General features: G+C 43.2%; 1 protein-coding gene across 2 annotated transcripts in view; it reads right to left on the bottom strand.

Annotated features, from left to right (window-relative positions):
* OLA1 (Obg like ATPase 1) overlaps positions 1-27,827 on the bottom strand; it is a 406,076-nt gene that overhangs the window by 134,596 nt on the left and 243,653 nt on the right. For both annotated transcript variants that reach the window (XM_082262049.1, XM_082262048.1), the window contains exons 6-7: positions 24,556-24,636; positions 14,223-14,320 (exon numbers count right to left, since the gene is read on the bottom strand). In XM_082262049.1, coding sequence (XP_082118175.1) covers positions 14,223-14,320; positions 24,556-24,636 — 179 coding nt within the window. The remainder of the gene's footprint in view (positions 1-14,222; positions 14,321-24,555; positions 24,637-27,827) is intronic.

The following is a 27,827-nucleotide window of genomic DNA, read 5'->3' as shown; positions in this document are numbered from 1 at the left end:
GCTGATAATGGGACGACCTGGCGGGTTAACTGGATTCTTGTGAACCTTAGGGAGGTAGTACATGACGGGTACCCTGGGAGCCACGGGAATCAGAAACAGTTTCTCCTTCTTGTTGAGGATATTATCCTCAAAGGCTTTCTCTACTATCGTAGTAAGCTCTTTCTTATACTTACGGGTGGGATTGGATCTCAGGAGAGAGTAGGTATCTCGATCCGACAGAATATTAGACATTTCTGTCAAATATGCCGTCTTATCCAGGACCACAATCCCGCCTCCCTTGTCAGCTGGTCTGACCACCAGGTCATCTCTAGACTGCAGGGATTTTAATCCAACATCAAACCTCTTGTCAGCATACATCCGCTTAATCTCCAGTTTTTCCAAATCCTTAATCACCATGTCCTTGAAAACACCCAATGAAGGGGCCAAAGGACCAGGGGGATTAAACAGCGATGCATTGGAGAGATTGGAATGCCTGATGCCTTCTCTGGTCTGAGTGAATTTTTTTGCTGGATTAGAAAGAATATAGCGTTTAACATTAAGTTTACGCATATATTTTTGGACATCCATAAATACTGTAAACTTGTCCAAGGGCTTGAAGGGAACATGCTTCAAACCCCGGTCAAGAACAAATAGTTCGTCCTCTGTAAGCGAGGTAGAACTCAAGTTAAAGATGCCAGCACCTAATTTATTCTTTTTCTTTTCTTTCCTGTTCCTTCTGCCTCCCCTGGTTCCTCGATTCGTCCTGTTGGGCGGTCGTAGTCGTACCTGTCCCTCAGGAAAAAATCCGGGTATCTTTGAGGATACTGCGGTCCCCTGGGTGAATCGTAACCGCGTTCCCTGGGGTAATTATTCCTCTGAGGGGCAGGTAGAGGATGCCTCGTGATAAATCTATCGTCATAATGGTCATAATATTCCTGATGGTTCTCCAAAGGGGCATAGGAATTATAGGTAGGAGTGTAATATTGGTTATTTTGGTTATTTTGGGGCTTTTTTTGTTTTTTCTTTTTATTCTTACTCTTATTCTTTGGGGGCCTTGTTGGAGTATTAGTCCTAAATGGTCTCAAAATGTTGGGCCCAGAAGGCGTTTGATTTCCTCTAGGGCCAGCCGGAGGACCAGAGGGCCTTACCGATGTGGGTGTGCCAGGACCAAGTCTGTAGGGAGTGCCACCAGAGATCATACGAAGAGGTCTGCTGTCGGCATTCCCACCTGTTGAAGTGCTGGCACCCTGGTTGATCTCCATTCCGGATTCCACCAATTCAGACGATGGCACATCCATCTCGGCCGCCTCTGCTCTCCTTTTTTGCCATTTAAACACAAGATCACTTCCATAGTCACTAGCATCCCTGAAGTATTTTTTCCTTTTCTTATACTTCTGTTCGGACTCCTCCTTCTCCAAAGCCCTCTGAAGGTCCTCAGATCTGTTCTTAAACTCAGGAGTGTCCTTATGAGGGATTAGTGACTTTTTTAGGATGGTAAGCTCCTCATCCAATCTGGTAAGTTTCAACTTTTTACGAGTGATGAGGAACCTCAACATGTTGAGGCCCGCATCGTTGAAAAACTTAAACCAGAGGTTGAGGTCTTTCTCGTCATCTTGGGGATTGACCTCCCATCTCAGACTCCGTGGAACAAAGCCCTCCTCCAAGTATTTCTCAAGGAGAGCTATGTCCCAATTAGTATGGGTCTCCGTAATCATGATATTACGCACCCTCATAAATAAACCGCCAATATCGGACCTATTAGGGTCCGGAGAGCCTTCAAAGGCATCCTTAAAATTGGAGGCGGAGGTTTTCCTAAAAGGAAATATATCCATATTGTAGTGAGAATTAACCACTAGTTGGCTGCAGCTCACAGATGATAAATCAAGTATGTCCTCCTCATATGGAATGGCACCGTCGAGTCCTTATCCCGGTTCTTTGAGGATCTTAATAACAACATCTTTGGGATACGCCTGCAACATGAGGTGAGTGCATCTAACATACACTTCCTTGACCTTAATATTACGGTCAAGGGCAATGAATTGGTGACTACAACTTTTTTCAAAGCCACTGACCGTAATGGCTATATTGGCACCGACAGTTACCATCACCCTTCGTGGCTTAAGTCGGTGCCTAAGAGCCAATTTACAAGGATCCGTAGGAATTGTACCCTAATTGATGACTATTTCCAGCAAGCATCAGTCCTCAAAGGGAGATTCCTGGACAAAGGGTACTCCAACTCTGAACTTGATTTAGCCATTCAGGAAGTGGCTAATTTAGACAGAACTAGCATGTTAGCAGGTTCTAGGGCTAATAGGGAGTCTAGCACAGAATTCACCACTGCCTTTGTGACCCCATACACTCACCAATTCCGGGACATTAGGAAAATCTTCAACCGGCATTGGGGTGTATTGAGGAACGACAGAGTACTAGCTCCCGTGATTGGAGAACGCCCCACAGTGGTCTTCAAGGGCGCTCCACCTCTGAGACTTAGGGTGGCACCAAACATTGTGGATCCACCTACTAGGATCACCCACCTTTTCCCTGAAATTACAGGGTTTTTCCCTTGTAGACGGTGTGTGGTCTGTAGGGCAAATGCCATCAAGGAACGTAAAGTTCTATCTTTTTGCTCTAAAGCCACACACAAGAGTTATTCCATCGATACGTTCATTACCTGCTCAACAGAGAACGTAGTCTACATGTTGGAGTGCCCTTGCGGGTACCAATATGTGGGCAGGACTACCCGTGCCATGAAAACCAGGGTGAATGAACATCTGGGTAATATTCGCCGGGGTTTTCCTAAACATTCTGTTTCAAGACATTACCTAGAATGTCACCACAAAAAGGCTGTTGGAACTAAGATTATTGCCATTGACAAATTTACCCCACACTGGAGGGGGAGCAATGTGAGGAGGGAGATTTCACGGCTTGAGACCAGGTGGATTTTTGACCTGAAGTGTTATACCCCCTTTGGTCTCAACGTGGATTGGGATGTCAACTGCTTCATTAACAACAGCTGATGAGCAGATTGACTCCCTAAGTTCTCTCCTCCCTTGCTGTCAATGAGCTGGTTTCTTTTTGGTCCCCCCCCCCCTTTTTTTGTTTTTCAAATCCCCTGGTAATGTGCCCGTGTTTGGGGAATACCATCTAGAGCGCACCTTCAGGGGGTGTACTTAGTTTATTTAAGGTTCTATCATCTCAATGTATGCACCATACATTGATTGTATCTTGTCTATCCCTATCCTTCCCCCTGCTCAGTTGGATGTGGAAAGGTTCTGTCGATCCCAGTTGACCTTTTTTAGGGTTTACATGGACACATACTAGGCTGTATGGTTTAATGTCCCATACTTACTGTGGTTCTTTAGTTCAATGTGGACAGGTGGGATAAGACGTGTGCTTTCTTTATTGTTAAACCTAGATTGCAATTCATGTAATTTATTTGATTGGAATATTTGTTTTTATATCTGTGTTTCTGCCATCAATTTGGTTGTATACTCACATGATTTTAAATGTATATTTTATTGTTTAACAATTGTTTGGAGTGGCTAATGAATATATTTTTTATCCTTTGTCGACTGGAAGGAGGTTATTTGCCTTGAATAACATAGTACGGTTAGAGTGGTTTCTTCTGGCTTGCCGTCGGCGGCTGGGGCACCGTTATCTCCTACTGCCTTTGTTTTTTCTCTTTAGGTAATTTCTTCCTTCCTTTGCTAGACTTCCGGAGGCTCAGCAAGAGCCTCACCGCGCTGTTGATTGCCAAAACCGGAAGTGCGTCATCACGCACGCCGGAACCGGAAGTGCGTCATCACGCACCGGAACCGGAAGTGCGTCATCACGGACCGGAACCGGAAGTGCGTCATCACGCACCGGAAGTGGCCACATTCCAAACAATTGGGGGTTTCCTATAAAAGCGTGCTGCATGAGGGGGGCTTTTGCCTTTGAAAACGCCTTTTGCAGGACGAAACGCGTCAGGCACGCTAAGCCCCCATGCAGTCACGCTATTCGAGCCGCGGCCAATGATTTTATTATGCCTGTGTCAAGCAGCTAAATTGTGAGTTTTTTACCTTTTATTTCAATAAAAGACTTGAATGTACTTCACTATGTGCGCCCCCATTTGTCTTATTGGAGGTCATCCCCTGTGTGCACCTGGGGTCCAGTGAGGTTCGCCGGATCCATAGTCTATGTTTATCCGGAGTGTCTGTGGTCGATAGGAGAGGAGTTCCGTTGCAGTTTTGTCCCTGACGGTGGATATCGCATGCCTGTTTGACCTTCCGTAACAGGGGGTCCAACTGTCCGGTAAGGTTACATCCTTATTGTTTATGTGATCTCTGCCTGAAACTCTACTTGCAAGATTGATGTGGGATTCACAGTCATATTCCCAACATCTGAAATCTCCCTCCTATGGACTTATGGACTTTGGTTCACCTTCATATTAGTTAGCTATCTATTTAGTGGCGCTGTACCATCTTTACATATTTCTTGGGTTTGATATACTTTGTACTAGCAGCCTTTAGTTTCATCTTTTTTGTGCGCAGCTTTCTTCCCCTTTACTGTATACTTGATTTATCATCTGTGAGCTGCAGCCAACTAGTGGTTAATTCTCACTACAATATGGATATATTTCCTTTTAGGAAAACCTCCGCCTCCAATTTTAAGGATGCCTTTGAAGGCTCTCCGGACCCTAATAGGTCCGATATTGGCGGTTTATTTATGAGGGTGCGTAATATCATGATTACGGAGACCCATACTAATTGGGACATAGCTCTCCTTGAGAAATACTTGGAGGAGGGCTTTGTTCCACGGAGTCTGAGATGGGAGGTCAATCCCCAAGATGACGAGAAAGACCTCAACCTCTGGTTTAAGTTTTTCAACGATGCGGGCCTCAACATGTTGAGGTTCCTCATCACTCGTAAAAAGTTGAAACTTACCAGATTGGATGAGGAGCTTACCATCCTAAAAAAGTCACTAATCCCTCATAAGGACACTCCTGAGTTTAAGAACAGATCTGAGGACCTTCAGAGGGCTTTGGAGAAGGAGGAGTCCGAACAGAAGTATAAGAAAAGGAAAAAATACTTCAGGGATGCTAGTGACTATGGAAGTGATCTTGTGTTTAAATGGCAAAAAAGGAGAGCAGAGGCGGCCGAGATGGATGTGCCATCGTCTGAATTGGTGGAATCCGGAATGGAGATCAACCAGGGTGCCAGCACTTCAACAGGTGGGAATGCCGACAGCAGACCTCTTCGTATGATCTCTGGTGGCACTCCCTACAGACTTGGTCCTGGCACACCCACATCGGTAAGGCCCTCTGGTCCTCCGGCTGGCCCTAGAGGAAATCAAACGCCTTCTGGGCCCAACATTTTGAGACCATTTAGGACTAATACTCCAACAAGGCCCCCAAAGAATAAGAGTAAGAATAAAAAGAAAAAACAAAAAAAGCCCCAAAATAACCAAAATAACCAATATTACACTCCTACCTATAATTCCTATGCCCCTTTGGAGAACCATCAGGAATATTATGACCATTATGACGATAGATTTATCACGAGGCATCCTCTACCTGCCCCTCAGAGGAATAATTACCCCAGGGAACGCGGTTACGATTCACCCAGGGGACCGCAGTATCCTCAAAGATACCCGGATTTTTTCCTGAGGGACAGGTACGACTACGACCGCCCAACAGGACGAATCGAGGAACCAGGGGAGGCAGAAGGAACAGGAAAGAAAAGAAAAAGAATAAATTAGGTGCTGGCATCTTTAACTTGAGTTCTACCTCGCTTACAGAGGACGAACTATTTGTTCTTGACCGGGGTTTGAAGCATGTTCCCTTCAAGCCCTTGGACAAGTTTACAGTATTTATGGATGTCCAAAAATATATGCGTAAACTTAATGTTAAACGCTATATTCTTTCTAATCCAGCAAAAAAATTCACTCAGACCAGAGAAGGCATCAGGCATTCCAATCTCTCCAATGCATCGCTGTTTAATCCCCCTGGTCCTTTGGCCCCTTCATTGGGTGTTTTCAAGGACATGGTGATTAAGGATTTGGAAAAACTGGAGATTAAGCGGATGTATGCTGACAAGAGGTTTGATGTTGGATTAAAATCCCTGCAGTCTAGAGATGACCTGGTGGTCAGACCAGCTGACAAGGGAGGCGGGATTGTGGTCCTGGATAAGACGGCATATTTGACAGAAATGTCTAATATTCTGTCGGATCGAGATACCTACTCTCTCCTGAGATCCAATCCCACCCGTAAGTATAAGAAAGAGCTTACTACGATAGTAGAGAAAGCCTTTGAGGATAATATCCTCAACAAGAAGGAGAAACTGTTTCTGATTCCCGTGGCTCCCAGGGTACCCGTCATGTACTACCTCCCTAAGGTTCACAAGAATCCAGTTAACCCGCCAGGTCGTCCCATTATCAGCGGGATAGATTCTGTGACCTCAAGGGTTGGTAAGTATATTGACGGGTACCTGCAGCCATTGGTGGTTTCAACTCCCACCTTTTTAAGGGATTCAACGCAGGTGATCCGGCTCCTGGATGGGGTGGAGTGGAGGGAGGGCTATCTGCTGGCCACGGCGGATGTTGCCTCCCTCTACACCATTATTTCCCATGAGCACGGCCACCAGGCGGTTTCTTCCTTTTTGCAAAGAGACCCACTTCTCGTCCCAGCCCAAAGGAAGCTGGTCCTGAACCTCCTCTCCTTTGCCATGACCCACAACTACTTCTGGTTTGGGGGTACTTATTACCTCCAGACCAGGGGTGTTGCCATGGGTGCCAAGTTCGCCCCTAGCATGGCGAACTTGTTCATGGCAAAGTGGGAGGAGGATTTCATCTTCAGAGACCAAAGAGACGAGCTAGTGATGTGGAAAAGGTACATCGACGATGTCCTCCTCATATGGAATGGCACCGTCGAGTCCTTATCCCGGTTCTTTGAGGATCTTAATAACAACATCTTTGGGATACGCCTGCAACATGAGGTGAGTGCATCTAACATACACTTCCTTGACCTTAATATTACGGTCAAGGGCAATGAATTGGTGACTACAACTTTTTTCAAAGCCACTGACCGTAATGGCTATATTGGCACCGACAGTTACCATCACCCTTCGTGGCTTAAGTCGGTGCCTAAGAGCCAATTTACAAGGATCCGTAGGAATTGTACCCTAATTGATGACTATTTCCAGCAAGCATCAGTCCTCAAAGGGAGATTCCTGGACAAAGGGTACTCCAACTCTGAACTTGATTTAGCCATTCAGGAAGTGGCTAATTTAGACAGAACTAGCATGTTAGCAGGTTCTAGGGCTAATAGGGAGTCTAGCACAGAATTCACCACTGCCTTTGTGACCCCATACACTCACCAATTCCGGGACATTAGGAAAATCTTCAACCGGCATTGGGGTGTATTGAGGAACGACAGAGTACTAGCTCCCGTGATTGGAGAACGCCCCACAGTGGTCTTCAAGGGCGCTCCACCTCTGAGACTTAGGGTGGCACCAAACATTGTGGATCCACCTACTAGGATCACCCACCTTTTCCCTGAAATTACAGGGTTTTTCCCTTGTAGACGGTGTGTGGTCTGTAGGGCAAATGCCATCAAGGAACGTAAAGTTCTATCTTTTTGCTCTAAAGCCACACACAAGAGTTATTCCATCGATACGTTCATTACCTGCTCAACAGAGAACGTAGTCTACATGTTGGAGTGCCCTTGCGGGTACCAATATGTGGGCAGGACTACCCGTGCCATGAAAACCAGGGTGAATGAACATCTGGGTAATATTCGCCGGGGTTTTCCTAAACATTCTGTTTCAAGACATTACCTAGAATGTCACCACAAAAAGGCTGTTGGAACTAAGATTATTGCCATTGACAAATTTACCCCACACTGGAGGGGGAGCAATGTGAGGAGGGAGATTTCACGGCTTGAGACCAGGTGGATTTTTGACCTGAAGTGTTATACCCCCTTTGGTCTCAACGTGGATTGGGATGTCAACTGCTTCATTAACAACAGCTGATGAGCAGATTGACTCCCTAAGTTCTCTCCTCCCTTGCTGTCAATGAGCTGGTTTCTTTTTGGTCCCCCCCCCCTTTTTTTGTTTTTCAAATCCCCTGGTAATGTGCCCGTGTTTGGGGAATACCATCTAGAGCGCACCTTCAGGGGGTGTACTTAGTTTATTTAAGGTTCTATCATCTCAATGTATGCACCATACATTGATTGTATCTTGTCTATCCCTATCCTTCCCCCTGCTCAGTTGGATGTGGAAAGGTTCTGTCGATCCCAGTTGACCTTTTTTAGGGTTTACATGGACACATACTAGGCTGTATGGTTTAATGTCCCATACTTACTGTGGTTCTTTAGTTCAATGTGGACAGGTGGGATAAGACGTGTGCTTTCTTTATTGTTAAACCTAGATTGCAATTCATGTAATTTATTTGATTGGAATATTTGTTTTTATATCTGTGTTTCTGCCATCAATTTGGTTGTATACTCACATGATTTTAAATGTATATTTTATTGTTTAACAATTGTTTGGAGTGGCTAATGAATATATTTTTTATCCTTTGTCGACTGGAAGGAGGTTATTTGCCTTGAATAACATAGTACGGTTAGAGTGGTTTCTTCTGGCTTGCCGTCGGCGGCTGGGGCACCGTTATCTCCTACTGCCTTTGTTTTTTCTCTTTAGGTAATTTCTTCCTTCCTTTGCTAGACTTCCGGAGGCTCAGCAAGAGCCTCACCGCGCTGTTGATTGCCAAAACCGGAAGTGCGTCATCACGCACGCCGGAACCGGAAGTGCGTCATCACGCACCGGAACCGGAAGTGCGTCATCACGGACCGGAACCGGAAGTGCGTCATCACACACCGGAAGTGGCCACATTCCAAACAATTGGGGGTTTCCTATAAAAGCGTGCTGCATGAGGGGGGCTTTTGCCTTTGAAAACGCCTTTTGCAGGACGAAACGCGTCAGGCACGCTAAGCCCCCATGCAGTCACGCTATTCGAGCCGCGGCCAATGATTTTATTATGCCTGTGTCAAGCAGCTAAATTGTGAGTTTTTTACCTTTTATTTCAATAAAAGACTTGAATGTACTTCACTATGTGCGCCCCCATTTGTCTTATTGGAGGTCATCCCCTGTGTGCACCTGGGGTCCAGTGAGGTTCGCCGGATCCATAGTCTATGTTTATCCGGAGTGTCTGTGGTCGATAGGAGAGGAGTTCCGTTGCAGTTTTGTCCCTGACGGTGGATATCGCATGCCTGTTTGACCTTCCGTAACAGGGGGTCCAACTGTCCGGTAAGGTTACATCCTTATTGTTTATGTGATCTCTGCCTGAAACTCTACTTGCAAGATTGATGTGGGATTCACAGTCATATTCCCAACATCTGAAATCTCCCTCCTATGGACTTATGGACTTTGGTTCACCTTCATATTAGTTAGCTATCTATTTAGTGGCGCTGTACCATCTTTACATGTTTATTACATATGCAGGTTCTGCTTTCTGCAGTGTTATATCGATCTAATTTTCTTACCTCAGTGCAGGTCTGTCACTTTGAAAGCAATAAACTCTCTGCAGACTTGGGAGATGTAAAACATGCTGAATGCTTTTGGTAGCCATACACAATGTTATCGATTTAGGTTACAGGATCACCAGTTTTTTTATTGACGGCAAGCAAGAGGAATGTTTTGCACTAACTTTTAGATGAGTTTGTAGAATAGAATGTGTAAAATATGAGCCTTTTTGACAAATCAGCTTTAATGTTATAAAAATCTTGTCTCTGTGTAAAGTTTGCAAATATATATGCACATAGGGAATTAATGTTTACTTATTAAATACAGATTTTGTTCATGGTTATACCTTGCTGATCTCTTTACCTCATTGCAATTCTACCAGCCAGGCTCTGATTAAAAAAAAAAAAAAGCCTGTCTGTAGCCTCTAAGGCTCCATTTGCAAGATTTCCAGTGTAACCTTGTAGTGCGACTTTGACTTTACACTCTCTGGCACTAAGTCACATCAAAGTAGTGAAGGCACCTTTTTAAAGTTGCTGCAACTAAGTTGCAGCAATCTGAACGGGTGCCATTGAGAACAATGAGATGCAACTTGTCATGTGACCTTATGTGTCCAAAGTCGTACAAGTGTGAATGCAGCCTAATGGTGGTAAGCACCCACAAAGTTTTTATCTGTACTCAGAGACCCTGTGATTATTTCCTTTACTTCACGTAATTCTTGCCAAGAACTTACTTTTTTACACTAACCAATTTGGTAATACTGACATGTGCCCCCACAGAGTCACATGGATTTTGAGAATAGTTCCACATTTTAGTCTTCTATTTAAATCCCTGACAATTGCAGCTCTTGTTCAGGTACAATCAGGCAGTTAAAAAAAAACCTGCAGTAGTTTATGGCTACAACCATCTGCAGTACTTTGAAACATACAATCTACTTTAAAGCAGATGTCCAGTACACCTTTAATAGCTCAGACTTCTCTGTAGTTCAATTAGATTAAAAAATAACTAAAGCTTTTAAAAGACCAGAAAAAAAAATAACATATGTGCTATTTTACATAAAATAACTACTACTCCCACTATTTACATTGAAACCGGCCACATGTAACCACAATGAAACCCAAAACCCCCCCAAAAAAAAACTAAAAAAAAAAACTTTACATTTCATGAAAAAAGCTTTGGTTTCACAAAATCATGAGAAAATGCTTAAAGTGGAAGCTCAGCAAAAATGTAATTTAACGCTAAACCTACTCTCAGCCACATTCTAAACATAATCTATCTAACCCTGTAAAGAAGAAAATTGCTATACCTACCTTTTCTAAAGCCGATCTGGTCAAGTCTCCAGTGGCGGCTTCTGTGTACAGGGAGAAAGCCGATAACGGCTGTGAAATGCCTGGGACGTGACGTCACCCACAGAGTAACTATGGGGCTTCTCTTGTAGGGTGCCTCTCCTGCACACTCCCACACAATGACAGCTCAGCGTGGTACCAGACCGGAGCAGCTGCAAAACAGGTAAGTATAGCAATCTCTTCTATACAGGGCTGGAAAGATCAGGTTAGAATGTGGCTGAGAGTAGGTTTGGCATTGGATAGGTTTTAGCTGAACTTCCACTTTAGCAAGCTCAATGATCATTGGTGAAAAAAATTATTTTTTGTAACTATCTTATCCCTCTTAAAATCATACCATAGCAAGACACACATGCTACAGCACCGGAAATCAAAACAGCTGTTCCAGTAACAGGCAATGCCCAGGTATAATGGTTTTACTGACCTTGAGTGGTTGTTAACCTCAGACATGAAATGTGAACAAAGCATATCCCTCTAAAGTGTATTGGTCTAAATCCAGAGCACTAAGCGTAATTTCTGTCTGCTGCCTTGTTCCTCTGCTATAAGCATGAGTCACTTCTGACAAGTTTTCCTTACGCCAAGAGAAAAATGATGACACGGGCGGGACCTCCAGCTGATTGACAGCGTCAAATCTGTTCCTGTGTGAAAGAGGGTGTGCCCCTTCCCTCTAATCAGCTCTCAGAGCTCTCCTCACTTACGTAACTTCCGCTCCCCGCCCCCTGCGTTTTAGAGCAGAGAGATCCTGTGGAAATTCTGCACTTTCAATAGATGTAGGAGAAAGACGGCTGTATATAAACAGGAACAATTTATTGTAGGAGGATTTATTTAATCTATGTATCAGCTGAGGCCGATCACTTCACTGGGTATATGTGAGGGTTTACAACCACTTTAAGATGGAAATATGGCCATGATAAAGGATCATCTGAAGAAAACATGAGCAAAAAATAATAGAGAATTTTCTGACAGGTGTTTTCTAATGTTGGCCATATGCATAACAGGATGACTATGTTGATGAAAGACATGCATCTTTAAGAAAGCAACTGAACTAAAGAGATGATTGTATGATACCAAACATTTTCTCGATCTAGCCTAGTAGAAAACTGAATTGGATATATATATATATATATATATATATATATATATATATAGTTGTCTTCTTTCTGCAAAACGACTGGATTTGGGCCAATGGATGCTTATTCATTTATCTTTATGTGTTTAGGCAACATAAGAGGGTTCAGTCTTCAGACTTGGGGAGAAATGGCTTGCAATGGAGGTCAGTCCAAAATCAGCTTGAGTTTAGTTTACGACGTGTATGAGATACATTCAGTTTGACTTGTGTTAAAAAAACAAACTAAAAAAAAACAAGGAAACCAACATGATGCACAGGAAAAACAACAAAAACCAGTGTGCGTGATGCTCTATAGCACATGTGTCAAACTCAAGGCCGTGGGCCGAATTCAGCCCTCCAGGCCATTTCATGTGGCCCTCGCACCTTTCCTGCAGCTGCAGGAGAGCTCCAGCCCTCCTCCAGACCCTGTGCTTTATGCTTTCCAGCACTGCCTCTAGCTTCCTCCCAGCCGCAGCACAAGGTAAGGGTGGTGCACTGAAATGTAAGAGAGGGTGGGAAACTCAACTTCTGATGGTGGGGAGGCTCCTGATGTCCTATGTAAGGGTAGGGTATGCTCTGGACATTTAGTCTTATAGATACAATTGGCCCTTTTGAGGGCCATCATATTGCTGGTGCGGCCCTCAATTAAATGGAGTTTGACACCCCTGCTCTATAGCATCAAACTCAAAGTTTAAATACTGCATTCTAGATCTGTCTGTTTTTGGGTCTCGCCCCCTAACAGTTTTAACACTTGAAGATCTGCTTCCTGTAACAGACCAAGCTGTCCACTAAAAGTGACAATTACAGGGTTGGGAGCAAGCTTATAACACTGACAGCTTATACTTATATGGCTTAAAGGACACCCATACATTTTGGAAGATGATTTTTTTTTTTTTTTTTGGTAAATAATCCTCCCACCGACTGCTATTGACCTAGATTAACAATATACATTCATTGCAGAACAATGTTGTCATCCTGTTAAAGAAAGTAGAGAAATAACAGGTCTACAGGCAGGATCGACATGTAATATAGAAATGCTGCAAGCTGTGTTTTAAAGTGTTACTAAACCTACAACAGCAAAACCAGTCTGTAAATGCAGTAAAGCATGATTGTTATACTTACTGTGGAACCTAAGGGGTTAATTATCTGCACTGTTTAAAAGGCTGTTTGATTCAGGGTTCTCTGAACCTTCCCTTCTTCCACTGTCCCCAATCCATCTCCTGATAACACAGAGTCTTTTGGAGTAGCTCTACACATGCTCAGTTTGGTGTGTATTGTTAGAAAGTTTTTTTTCTTGAAAGGGTGCATGTGATCAGCACAGGACGTAAACATAATTCTGTTTACGTCCGCCTGTCCATAGGGCTCCATGGAACTTCAGATCAGGTCTGCCTGAAAAACTGACAGTTGGACCTGATTGGAATGCCCATGTGAAAGAGGTCTTAAAAGCTGTGATTTCCTTGGATAATGGGCCTTTCTGTAACTAAAAGCAGATGTGTTAAATATTCTACTCAGGACCACAAAATTAGGTGTACAATCAATTTTCATTTCTGGGTTATTTCAGAACCTCATGCAATCAAATTTCAAATCATAAACCAGAAAAACAAGAACACAAGGGGGTAATGACTTTATATCTTGATTCCACAAATAAAAATAAAATTGCATAAGTATTGTGTATAGCAACAGAATGCTCTCTAATAAACTGAATCTGATTGGCTGCCTAGTGAATGTCTTTACTGCAACAGAATACATGCTTTAGCACTCAATTAGCCACCACTCTCCTGAAATCATCTATACAAACATGTTCTTAAAATAACACAAATTACGTAAAAAGCACACAATATTCTTTAGTGTCTGTCTGAAACTGTACAATGTGCTGAGAACAGCATACATCTACTGGGGCCTTCAATAAATGCCAGATCAAGAGGTACCTGGTGAGACCCTATATGTTTATTTAATAGCAGCTCCCTCCCCAGAAGGCTCTCTTAAAAGCAGCATTTATGTTTTGAGGTTATGTAGCTCCTCTGAGTGTGTCTCAATAAAAAGTGATAAATGGCAGCATTTAAAAAAGCAGTCACTAGGTATTTCCATCACTGTCACTATTTTAATATCCCCAAAGAACATGCGCTGGCAGAGCAGTGAAAACTAGCTGTATTAGTTCAATCTGGAGCGGAGAGAGACAGCCTAATAGCTGGGTATATTATGTGTTACCTGGTCGTTTCATGCTTGTGAAACATTGTCTGTGTGATTTTCTTACACAAGTGTCAGACAGAATAATACTGTCCTATAACGACTCACCACTTGTTTTTCTTGCGGATGTAGTCTTTTTCAGAGAGGTTGACTAGAAAGATCATTGGCTTGGAGGTCAGGAATAAGTATTTATTTAGCACGTCAATCTAGGGGGAAAAACACACAAAAAAAAAAAAAAACAATATGAAAAAAAGTGTCAGTATGTTCATAAACATCAAAGTTTTAAAGCAGTTCTTCGCCCTGTTTGAAAAAAAAAAAAAAATAGAAGTAGGACTTTTATTAAAACAAAACACCTATCCAGGGATCCAAGGCCATCCTCACCCGAACCGGTTCTTTGCGGGTGTTTGGGTCACCAGCCCTGGCAGGTTTACTGTGGGCAGCCGGCTGCAATTCCTTGCGGCTTCACAGCCTGCTGCGCATGCGCGAGCCACGCTGTGGCTTGCGAATAACCGTGCAGTTTTCTGGGACCAGTGACATGTCCCAGAGTGTTGCAGTCAGAGTTTGGGGGTGGAGGAGAACTTCTGGTGGATCGACGCGGTGATCTGACCGGAAGTGGGAGTGGGTACCTCTCAAAACCAGGTAACCGCTCTACCTTCCCTTCCCCCTCCATAAATAATGAAAAAAATAAAAAGTAAGGAGGGGGAAACAGGGCAATAAAGAGGAACTTTCCCTTTAGTGCAATGCTAGAATTAGGTGGTTGTTAAGTGCCCTTAAAGCGATTTATAAAAGACAAAAATAATCTAAACATAAAAGGAATTTTGTTTCTACTACCGTATACACTTCTCCATTTTGGATTAAAATAAATAAGGGTTTGGCCCCAATCCAATCCTTATTACAGTCTGTAATCATAGCGGTAAGGTCTCATTACTCTAGGCAGCACTATCACATGCCAGAACTCTCCAAAATATGCCATGGAAGATCGACTTGAGCCACATGACAAATACTGCATATCATGCTCCATCTGTTGAATTCTCTATAATACACAAAAAATGTTTAGGCAAATAACAGCAGCAGCTTGGCTGAAAAAGACAAACATGGTAGGTCTCGGGCGTGGCGATCTCTCTGCCAGTGGCTCAAAAAAAAAAAAAAAAAAAAAAGGGAAAGTCTTACAGGACCTTGACTTTTGTATTCTACACCCAAAGTGGAGAAGTTAGCTTTGCCTGAAATTGCTTTTTAAAATGGTTGTTTTTTTTTTTTTTTTTGCTGACCTGCAAAGTAATGCCATAATGTGCTAGTATGCATCGCACACTAGCACATTATGTGAAACTTACCTGAAAACAAAGCATTCCAGCGATGTCCTGGTATTGCTGGATACTGCTTTCATCTTCACCTGTCTTCCTTCTGGGTTTGCAGACTCCGGCTGTGTGACTGGTTGCAGCCGCAATGAACGTCACTCACAATACAGGATTCTGGGTAAAAGGCGTAGGTTGCCGTTCCTTCAGAGCGCATGCGCAGATGGCATCATCAGCTACATATATAGTAAATATCTCCTAAGCAGTGCAGGTTTAAGAGATATTTACAGTACCTATAGGGAAGCCTTATTATAGTCAGTGATTTTAGTTTACAACAACTTTAAAGCAAGATCACTCAAGACTGAACATGCAGTTAGAGGCCAGGTAAATCCCTGATAAAGGCAACAGCTGATCCATGGTCAGACAGTGTGAAATCTCTTGTTTATTCTGCAAAGTGTTTTAAATAAAGGTTTTTATTTATTTGGCAAGTGGTGCTGCGCTATGGTTTCACCTTCATCCCTGAAATTGCTAAAAAGTAACCAGAGGAAGAGAACTTAGAGAGTGTGAAAGGAGTCTGTGTAAGAGCAAAATGATATCTCGCCAGCTTGAATCTAGAGTTCTTGTCATTCGCTCATGTGAGGGTCAGGAGACCTGAAAGTGTTGTAGATCACTAAATCTATGGAAGCAGTGAAGAAACGGTAGGGTGTGTGTATTTACTGATTGTCTACTTTACTTTAGACTGCACAATGAATTTTGGCTTTTTTGTACTGTTTCCCAGTCTACAAGATGCGGATGATGACGTTTTTTAACCCTTTCCACCCGCCAGAACCCAGTCCTATAAAATTTTGTAATACCACTGATCATGTAACCTCCTTACTATGCTGGGAGCGCCAAGCGAACAACCACCCAGAACCAAGAAAATATGGTGGGGTTCTATGAATATGTGTGGCATCTCAGCCAGTGTTAATTTTGACGTCAAACTACAAATACGTTTTAGCCATAGTCTTTTGAGTAAAATGCCATTTTAGTTTCAGCCATATTTTAGTCATCTAAATTGTTTTAGTTTTAGGCAACTAAAATCTACATTTTAGTTAACTAAAATCTCCACCACATTTTAGTCAAATCTAATGGGTTTAGAAAATTGTAAAGCATTTTTCTGGAATTGCCAAACTCATTACACACTCCTGGAGTAAAAACCTAACAACATATTATTGTTGGTATTAAGGTTTGAAACATGCATTGCAGACACAGATTTAGCCATTGAGATATAGAACGTCTTTAAAAATAAAACCAGGTTTAACCACTTAAGCCCCGGAAGATTTTACCCCCTTCCTGACCAGGGGTTTTTTTGCGATTTTTTACTGCGTGACTTTAACGGACAATTGCGCGGTCGTGCAACGCTGTACCTAAACGAATTTCACGTCCTTTTTTTCCCACAAACAGAGCTTTCTTTTGGTGGTATTTGATCACCTGTGCGATTTTTTGATCATGCGCTATAAACAAAAAAAGAGCGTAAATTTTGCAAAAATAACAATATTTTTCACTTTTTTTTATATGAAATTCCCCCCCAAAAAAATGTAAAAATCCAAATTTTTTAACATTTTCGGCCAATTTGTTTTATGCTACACATGTTTGGTAAAAAAAAAAAAAAATCGCAAAAAGCGTATTTTGATTGGTTTGCGCAAAAGTTATCGCGTTTACTAACAAAGGGAAAGATTGTAATTTTTGGTGTTTTTTTTTTTAACGAGTAATGGCGGCGATCTGCGATTTTTTTTGCGGTACTGCGACATTGCGGCAGACAGATCGGACCCTTGACTGACATTTTTGACACTTTTGGGGGTACCAGTGACATTACTGCAGTAATCAGTGCTATACATATGCACTGTTACTGCAAAAATGACACTGGCAGGGAAGGGGTTAACTGTATTGGAGAGGGAGGGGTTAAGTGTGTCCTAGGGGAGTGTTTCTAACTGTAGTGGGACAGGTCTACTATTGTAAAAACAGAGATCAACGGTTCTACATAGTAGAACCGTCTGATCTCCATTTTTACACAGGGGAGAATGACAGGCAGCTTGTTTACATAAGCCGCCCGCCTTTCTCCCGCTCTACCGACGATCGTAGTGTGACCGGCGGACATCGGGTCCGCCGGTCACACGCCCGCATTCCTCTGTGAACGAGCCGAGGCGGGCGCGCGCTCGCCCGCTATTGGCTCAAAACCCGGTGACAGGCGAGCGACTTAGACCTACGTCACTCTGCCTGGCCGGGGCTGACTGCTGCAGTAAATATACTGTGCGCAGTCGGCAAGTGGTTAATAAACAAAAGTGCAACGTGAAAATTAAAAAAAAAAAAAACTGTAAATTATACTTGCTGTAATGCCATTGCACATATTACCTGAATATATTATCAACAGTAAAAATTAAGGAAAAAAAAAATTAAACCCATTTACCCCCCTCCTGCTCAGGCAAATTTTCAGCTTTTAGCGCTGTCACATTTTGAATGGCAATTGCGCAGTCATGCAACACTGTACCCAAATTAAATGTTTATAACTTTGTTCACACAACTAGAGCTTTTTATTGGTGGTATTTAATCACCGCTGGGTTTTTTATTTTTTGGTAAAATATAAAAAAAAAGACAAAATGTTGAAAATAAAAACATGTTTTTCTTTGTTTCTGTTTTGCAAATAAATAATTGTTCTCCATAAATTTAGCCCGAAATGTATTCTGCTAAATTTTTTTGGTGAAAATAAACCAAATCAATGTATTATATTTAGTCTGTAAGAAAGTTATAGACTCCACGAACTATGGTATATATCTGAAAACTGATCAGTCCTGATGTACTGATGGACCATCTCATTTCTTGAGGCCCTAAAATGCCAGGACAGTGGAAATATCCCCCTAATTACCACCTTCTTGGAAAGTAGACAGTTCAAGGTACTAAAGCGGAGTTCCGGGCACAGAAATGATTTTTTGCTGAACATACCCCCGGGACAGTCAGGGCTAGCACATTCCACAATGGCTAGCTTCTGATCTGTCCCGGTTCGCACTTACCTTTTAGAAGAAATACTTACTTAGAAAATTTCTTCCACAGCGTTTCCATCTCTGTTGTGGGCAGCTGAAGCCGGCGTGGTCCTCTTCTCTGTCTTCTTCCGCGTCTTCGTGTCCCAGAATGCACTGCAGCGGCCCCTCTCGTCACTTCCGGTGCGGCGCCGCATTCCTAAACAGCTTCTGGGCATGCCCAGAAGCTGTTTAGCAGGGGAATGCGGCGTCGCCCGGAAATGACGAGCGGGGCCGGTGCCGTCGCATTGATTCCTGGGAGCTATGACGTTTAGCTCCCAGGAATCATCGCGAGGCAGGAAGTGACGGGGTGAGCCGCGGCTCCGAGGGAGGAAGCAGTCAGAGGTGAGTATTTACGATCTTCAATAAAAAGGTGAGTAAACAAAAAAAAATAAAAATAACTATCCAATTCCTTTTCAGGTGAGCTCTACCTAGCGGAGGGGCACAAAAAAAAAAAATTGTTTTTGTGCCCGGAACTCCGCTTTAAGTAAGAGGCATGGGAGGCGTTTTAAAGTTGTAACTCTTTTGCATAATTTTTTGTAAAATTAGGAAATTTAAATTTTTAGATACAGTCATCAATGCGGTACAGCATCACCATATAACGGATGTAGTGGTGATCAGGGACAATGACTGGTGACAGAACAAGGGGAAAAAAAATGTAATATATATATTTTTTTTGTCCTTTTTACCATTTTTGTAACACAATGTGACCAAAGCAATATAATACCATAATAACCATTGTACTACTCCGAGGAAGTGATAAGGATTTTTTTTTTTATTTTACACATTGTTTGCTTATAGCAGTGAATTACACTGCTATAAGCAGTTTGTTTTGCTGTGATTAGCTGTGATTGGTCAAAGCTAATCACATGGTACAGATGGGCTGTGATTGGCCCTATCTGTACCATGTGATCAAATTGACTAATCACAGCTATCAACACAAATATACACAATAGATGGCATGAAAGTAAGTCATCTATTGTGTACAACTGTTATGTGACCTGCTGTGATTGGTCAGGTCAGTCACATGGTACTGGCAGTGAGCAGGTACACTGATCAGTTATCAGCGGCGCTGCACGGCCCTATCGATCGGCACTTCCTGACAGGACATCATATGACATCCAGTCAGGATTGGAAAGCACCTGTCCGGCCGTCAATTGACTATAGGCTGGACGGGAAGTGGTTAATGCACCGAATGAGAAGGCATTGGAAAACCTCTTGATTATTAAAAAACTAAGGTAGTAAAAAATGGATTTTTGTAAAATCTTACCGTAAAATCCTTTTCTCTTAGCTCATTGACAGACGTAGTCCTCGGTGATACACCACCTTCGGGTTATGTTGCCTCCACAGGAGCAGGACTAGACAGGAAATTAAAAAGCTCTGGCCACACCCTAGGGGCAGTCCCAGAGGGTATATCCTCTCTCTCTCTGCCTCAGCAAATCAGTTATGTGAAAAAGCAGTCTTTAGAGATTTTAACCCAACTCAAAAAAACAGAGGGGCGGGGACTACGTCTGTCAATGAGCTAAGAGAAAAGGATTTTACGGTAAGATTTTACAAAAATCCATTTTTCTCTAGCGCTCATTGACAGACGTAGTCCTCGGTGATACACCACCTTCGGGACGTCCCAGAGCAGTATCACAACTGAGGGGTGGGAAAATGAAAACAAATCCCAATCTAGAAGGCCCAACCGGTGCCAACTAGAAGTTTACAATGCTCATCCTTAATGATGAGACTCAACAAAAGAGAGAAAAAAATTTTTCTTTTTTTTTTTTTTTTTTCAAACAGAAAAAACCCTTGAGGTAGACCACCGGTCTCCTCAAATTGCGGCCTGCAAAACCTTGCGGCCAAATGAGGCATCCGCCGATGCCGTCACATCAATTTTATAGAATTTTGTAAAGGTATGTACCGACGACCAGGTGGCCGCCTTACATACCTGGACCACTGACGCCTGATGGCGAAAGGCCCAGGAAGTACTGAGCGCTCGAGTGGAGTGCGCCCTAACAGGGAACGGAGGACTCTGACCCTTAATAGAATAAGCCTGTACCACCGTTTGTCTAATCCATTTGGCAATGGTCGCGGCAGATGCAGGCAAACCCTTTCTGGGGCCATCCGTGATCACAAAAAGTGAATCCGTCTTACGGAATGATTCCGTAGCTTTCAGGTATACCCTGATTGCCCGAACCACATCTAAGGAATGCAACGCATGTTCCCGATGATGCTTGGGCTGAGGACACAAGGAAGGTAGTACAATATCTTCATTCAGATGAAAATCTGAAACCACCTTAGGAAGAAAAGATGGCTTAGGATGAAGTACTACCTTATCCCTATGAATCACTAGGTATGGGGACTGGCATGATAATGCAGCCAGTTCTGACACCCTGCGAGCAGAAGTAATAGCCACCAAGAAGGCCACCTTCTGGGATAAAGTAAGCAAGGGAATCTCCCTGATGTTTTCAAAGGGAGGTTTCTGTAGAACCGACAAAACCAAATTAAGATCCCAGGGCGGTAAGGGCGCGCGGACTGGAGGAGCCAGGTGCCGCACCCCCTGGATGAAATTCCGCACCAAGGATTTGGTAGCTAAAGGCTTCTGAAAGAAGATTGCTAATGCTGAAACTTGACCCTTGATGGTGCTCAAGGCTAGCTTCTGCTCAACCCCTTGTTGCAAAAAGGCCAATATTCGAGACACCGAATAGGTACGTGGAGGAAATCCTAAAGATTCGCACCACGCAATATAAGTCTTCCATGTGTGATAATAGACTTTGCTGGAAGTCGCTTTCCTTGCTTTAATAAGGGTAGGAATGACTGAAGTAGACAAACCTCTGTCCTTCAGTACTTGGGTCTCAATGGCCAGGCCATTAAAACCAGCGACTGTAAAGCACGAAGGTAAATTGGTTCTTGAGACCACAGACACTCCCTGAGACGAAGTTCCCACGGAACGTCTGCGACTAACATGTCCAAGTCGGCCAGGCCGGCTTGAGGAGGCCAGCCTAGAATTTCTAGGACCACTGACGCTGATTGGATCTGAACCAGGCGTCCCTAGAGCTATCTGGCCCCGACCATCCGAGAAAGTCTGGTCGTTTTCTGTTCCCACACATTTATCAGATACCTGATAGTTATCAGGAAAGGTGATCTTTTCTGGTTGAACCTCAGGGACCGAAGTCACCCGACTAGAGGCTACTTGGCCTATCTGGTCAACCAGATCCGATTCCTGTGAGGTATCGGGACTAATCTTAGGAAAAGGTAAAGGAAAAGATCTTTTCAGGGAACGGTAACTACCGCTTCCTGTGGTACTTAAATGTTGGAAGGGAAGAATCGCACCGGTAGTAGTGGTTGATGCTCGATCTAATGTCCTGAATACCGGTGAAAACGTCCCCCCACCCTGAAACCGGGTGGGGGCGCACCTTCAGGCTGTGTACTCCTTTACTTCGGGTTTGGCTGGGTTGGTCCTCTGCTTGTCCGACCAGCCCTTCTTGAACCCTCCTGGAGGAATCTTGCCTTTCCCGCTAGTACCAGCCGGGCGCCCCTTATGGGCGGTAAAGAAAGGTCCTCGCTTGTTGCGAGGTCCCTTAGCTTTTGCAGCCTGTGGCAAAAAAGTGCTCTTGCCCCCAGTGGCATCCTTAATGATTTCATCTAGGTTGGCCCCAAATAGACGATTCCCCTGAAAAGGGAGATTGGTCAAGGTCTTTTTGGAACCTAGGTCAGCTGACCAGCATTTTAACCACAGCACACGTCTGAGGATCACTGCTAACTTAGATGCATGCCCTAATAGGGGAGTAGTGTCCAAGGCTGCGTCACAGATAAACCGTAGCCCTTGTATGATCTGTTCCATCAAATCAGATGTCTCCTGGGGAATATCTTTTCCCCTAAGATCTTGGCGTACCATTTTCGCCCATTCCGTAAGTGTCTGGGAAACTAGACCAATAACGATTACTGGTCTAAATGCTGACCCTATCAGAGAAAAGATAGTGCGGGACTCTGCTTCTATCTTTCGATCCACCGGATCCTTAAAGGACGAAGTGTCCTCCACTGGAATAACCGTGGCTTTATTCAGCCTGGAAATAGGCGGATCCACGATTGGTGGTACCGTCCATTTCTTAATGATGGATTCCTCAAACGGATAGCGTCTAGCAATACGCTTGGAAATAGTAAAGGTACGCTTAGAATGCTCCCATTCTCCTTTAATCTGATTACCAAAACATTTAGGTACAGGAAAAGCCTTCGCCGTCTTGATGGGCTTATTAGTACCAAAAGGCATCTCTGTTTCAGTTGCCTCTGCCGGTAAAGCCTCAAGTTTTAAGGTTTCTTGCACTGCCACAACTAGTGCGTCCACCAATGCTTCTTCCTGAATAATAGCAAGAGAAGAAGCGTCCTCCTCACTTTCTGAGGGGGCTTTACCTGGGATAGCAGCCCTTGCAGAGGAACCTGCAACTGCCGTGACCATCTCTGAATCTGAGTCAGAGGTGTCAGATAGTATAGGGGTAGGCGGGGGTCGCTTCCTTGACCCCCGTCCCTGACAGGCCGCCTCCACCCGAGCCACCATAGACTCCAAAATTGCTGTAAATGACTCTATACTCTGTGCACCGGCGGGTCCCGAGGCCCCCTCGAGGGAAACAGGTGGGGGAATATGTGTGGCAGGGTCCATGATAACTCCAGTTACTTCCTGGATAATATAATTCAAAAGTAAAGAAAAAAACTTTTTTTTTTTTTTTTTTTTCCTGACCCCCAGTGCCACAAAAAGCCCCTTAGTGTTACCTGCTAGCTATCGATCGAGAGAGAGAGAGATAGACCCCCAGGCTCACCACTTGATGCTCAGAGTTAAACTGCAACAGCTTACAGCGCTGTCTTGACAAACAGGAAGTCTTTTGGCTGGCTGCCCAGGAAGAAAGGAGGCGGCTCCGCCCCTCTGCACGCCTTCCGGCGCCTCCCCCAAGCTCCACGAGGTGTAGGATCACCTCAAACATGGCCGCCCCCATGCTGGAGACACGAGGCTACGCCAAAATGGCGGCTCGTGCGATCCTGCAAGAAAAATGGCGGCGGCCTGCTGAATGGCGGTGTGCTGCAGGGCACACAACACTGTCTCTGCCTGGGGATATGGCGTGGTTGGCGGTATCGGCCCTGGCGGACCGCATGGCCGTTCGGGAGGCCTGCTAATAGCTGGAGATCTGATTTGGAAGGCAGTCTACATGTCCGTGGCTTCTGACTGGTAGGTAGCTTATACTTAACCCATAAGATTCCCAGAATGCCACAGATTACATCTTTTAAACATGTATACAATAGATTGTTAGCTCCCAAACCAAGCCTCCTGGCTTTTTATACACAAAAAATCACACTCAAAGTAGGAGGATCTGTGACATGTTATAGGATAGAAAGGACTCTTTCTTACCATACAGAGAGGGGCCCGCGTTCACCACAAAACCCGTCAGGGAAAAAGGGGGAACATACTACTCACCATACCGGAACCAGGCGGGCACCAACTCCTGACAGTACCCCTCTCCACCGGGGCGGGAGGGCTGTCGACCGATACGAACGCCGTGACTCATGGTCTTTGGCGTTTCAGCGAGACGTTTAACTCGCGGGTTCAGTCCTTTTAATGGGACTTTGTCGCGGCCGACCCAGCGCGGAGCTATGGCCTGCACGCGCTCGTAGGCTGAACTGGGGTGACCACCGGATCTCAACATCCAGCCCGTCGCCCAGTTCAGCTTTCTTGCTTGAAGATCTCACAGGAACACTGGAGAAAAAAAGCTGTCTAAAAATCCTTTAAGAAAAAAATTCTTGCCAGGACCTAAGATCCCAGCAAGGTATCTAGGTCCTTACTCCTAACTAGACCGAAAATAACTGATTTGCTGAGGCAGAGAGAGAGAGGATATACCCTCTGGGACTGCCCCTAGGGTGTGGCCAGAGCTTTTTAATTTCCTGTCTAGTCCTGCTCCTGTGGAGGCAACATAACCCGAAGGTGGTGTATCACCGAGGACTACGTCTGTCAATGAGCGCTAGAGAAAACTACTTTGCAAAACAAAATTTGATTCACACGCTTTTGTGTGAGCTAGTATTAGGGCAACAGACATTTGAGAAAGAAGTGATACATAAAACCATTACCTCCTTGTCATTCCAGTCATGGTGATAACGAATGTGATTCTTTTCATCTATTACCCAGGATTTGACTTTGCACATGATGTCCTACAGTAAAATAACAGACAAAAAATTGAGAATAAAAAACAGAGAAAGAATGCCCAAGCATGACTCTACACATACGATCATTTCCCAGAAATATAAGCTTATTAAAATATCAATTATGAGAAAAAAATATATAGCACTTTAAACAGAAAACATTTGACAATAAAAACATTAGCTAATTTTGCAAGATCTAAAGTCAAGACCTTTTATTTTTTTTTTTAGTTTGGATAGAGCAGCAAGGGGTCAGAAGAACCTATATTAGCCTAGGGAAAATCCAAAATTCTGACATTGTTACCAAAACAAGAATAGAGGGGAGATCCTTGAATGAGGACACTTGGACATACTGAGGTGACAAATGTCTCAGAGGTAATTTCCCTCACTTTGGAGAGGCTTCTTCTCCCTTCCTGTTGAGCCTTCCAGTCAAGTATTGAGAAATCTCCCTAATAGGGTGGAGGTTAAAAAAAAAATGGATAGGGCTTTTGACCCTCCAAATTTCTATCAAATTAAAAAAATGTATTTAGATAAACTTTAAACATGAACTCTAGTCTAATCAAAAAAAGTCTTCAAAGATTGTCAAAATTGCCGGTCCCACACACGCCTGAGGTAGGCCTGTTGGGCGTGTTGAATGATATCATACACCGTGTACGTCCTAGGACCTTGCTCCGCATACTACTGTTCTATGCTAGGAAACGTATCTTGTTACATTGGAAAAGTGTTGAACCGCCTACCATGCAGCAGTTCTATGTTTTAGTGCGTGGTGATGTACCGCTCTATAAACTGATCTATAAGAGTAGAGGGTGTCCTGGCAAGTTTTCTAAAATCTGGCAACCTTGGCTTGATGTAGAGGATTCGTTCTGGGCAGATACCCCTCTGCCTTCCAGCTTGTCTGCTGAATGAAAACATTTGTTGTCCCCTGAGTATTGAGGATTATCTGACTAGCATGTTGTGTAATACCTGCTCCCCCCTGAGGGGGTGGACGATTGAGGGTAGGGGAAGGTATAAGGTGTGTGTGTGTGTGTGTGTGTGTGGTGCTGTGTTAGTGAGTGCGTTGGTCTTGTGAGTGAGTGTGTGTCCTTGTTTGTGTTGTTCACCTTGTCTAGTTGTCCCCCCCATCCACCTTAGGGTGGGGTTCACTTAAGGTGTCCTGCCAGGTGTGCTCCTATGTTGCCTTTTGGCTTCCTAGCAATTTTGCCTAGCTCCAGAAGGTTTTACCCATTTACGATCAGGCTATTTAGCACTGCACTACTTTAACTTAGCAGTCATGCAACACTGTACCCAAATAAGATTTATAGATTTTTTTCCCACACAAGTACAGCTTTCTTTTGTTGGTATTTGATCATCACTTGGTTTTTTATTTCTTATTATATAAACAAAAAAAGGCCAAAAATTTTGGAAAAAAAATATTAACTTTCTGCTATAAAATATTCTATAAAAAAAATTCTCCATAAATGTACATAGCATTCACACCGCTTTTAATAAACTTAATCAGAAAGAAATGGCCACTTAAGATAAAACTGCAGCGGCACTCAAATATGCAAGAACCACAAAAAAAAGATGTGCCCATGGCACTTTTGTGAGTGATGCTGAGTTTTCTCCATATATCTTAGAGTCTTTCCATGCAAACGGATGTATCCCTTTTATCCCCTCAATCTAAACATATTTTTTCCAATTTATTGTGGTGTTCTGATGACCTGATTTTCACAGGTTTATACAAAAAATCCAATCTGGGCTATTGCCTGAATAAGTGGGCGTTGCCCTATGAAACGCATATAGAGTATATAGCCTTCACAAATTGAATATCACGTTTCTATAAACTATGGGTGATATGTTGTGTATATATATATATATATATATATATATATATATATATACACACACACACACACAGCTAATTTGTTTATTTTGATATTAACACAATTTCATTATATGTGTATTTTATGTATTTTGTTATAAATTTAGCATATTTTCAATAGTTTATTGGACCATTTATTCAGCACCACTCACACAAGTACAATGGACATATCCTTTTTGGCTCTTCCTTTAACAAACTTCAGGCAGTTTTGCTAATGCTTTTTGAACCACTTGCCATCTTTAGGACTTCTGGACTTAAAATGGTTAAAACATGCTTATGGCTGCAGCTATGAGCTTGGTACCATTTTTTTTCAGCTGGCAATCAGCTGTTCAGTAAAAGTGGATGTAGAGCTGCCCAATACTTTTTACGGTTCTAGGAAGGGCCAGCTCCTAAAAGTAATAAAGGCAAAGGTGACAAGCATTTTCTCACTTCCGGTTTTAGATAATTCATTCCTACGCACGATCTGTGCTCGATTAGCTTGCAGTGGAGGGCTGTGGAGGCTTTCAGAGTTCAATAGACCTCTGGTGTCTCCATAAAGATGGCCTGTCATCTATCAAAGCTTGAGATAGCAATAAGGTGAAATGGGGAAAAAAAAGTGTAAAAAAAAAAAACAAAAACAAAAATTGCAATATCAGTCCTAAAAAATAAAAATTGTAAAAGTGAACACATATACATGCATGCGAACAGCGACTGCACCAAACATGCGTGTTATCATTGTAAACTCCAGAATAAGAGCAAATAATTCTACAGACAAAACTCTAAACGAATTACCCCTGAAGGTTGTAAAAGTGTCACCAAAGTTTCTCACCATTTTAGGGTAGCGTGCCATTAAGTTTTGACATATTTATTATCCCTTTTTGCAGTGCAACCCCATCTTTGATACTTAGCCAATAAAAAAAGGAATTATATTGCGTTTGAGTATTTACATTAATTTTAGCATATTTTTTCCTAAAAATATGCGTTTGATAAACAATAGTGCAAATATCATGTGACAAAACTAAGTTGCTACCATTTTCTTCTATAGTGCCTCTGCTTTCAGAAAATAATGGGATTTTTGTACTTACCGTAAAGTACATTTCTCTAAAATCAACTGACACAGAGCTCCATAAATCACAACTACTGGGTTATATTGCCTCCTCCAGGAGTAGGACTAGGCAGAACAAAAAACACCTGGCTAAACCTGCAGTTTAGTAGCAAGCCGTATTAGAAGTATCAGAAATCTATAGATGGGTGGGTGCTGTGTCTGTCGAACTCAGAGAAATGGCACAAATAGAGAGTCTGACTTCCTAAAAGACTCCGTAGCTGCAAGGTACACCGAAATTGCCCGAACCACAGCCAAGGC

Source organism: Pelophylax lessonae (genome assembly GCF_965119305.1).
Source record: "Pelophylax lessonae genome assembly, chromosome: 6".
Taxonomy (NCBI): Eukaryota; Metazoa; Chordata; class Amphibia; order Anura; family Ranidae; genus Pelophylax; species Pelophylax lessonae.
Note: the sequence above shows the minus strand (reverse complement) of the source record. Positions and strands in the feature narration are given on the sequence as shown.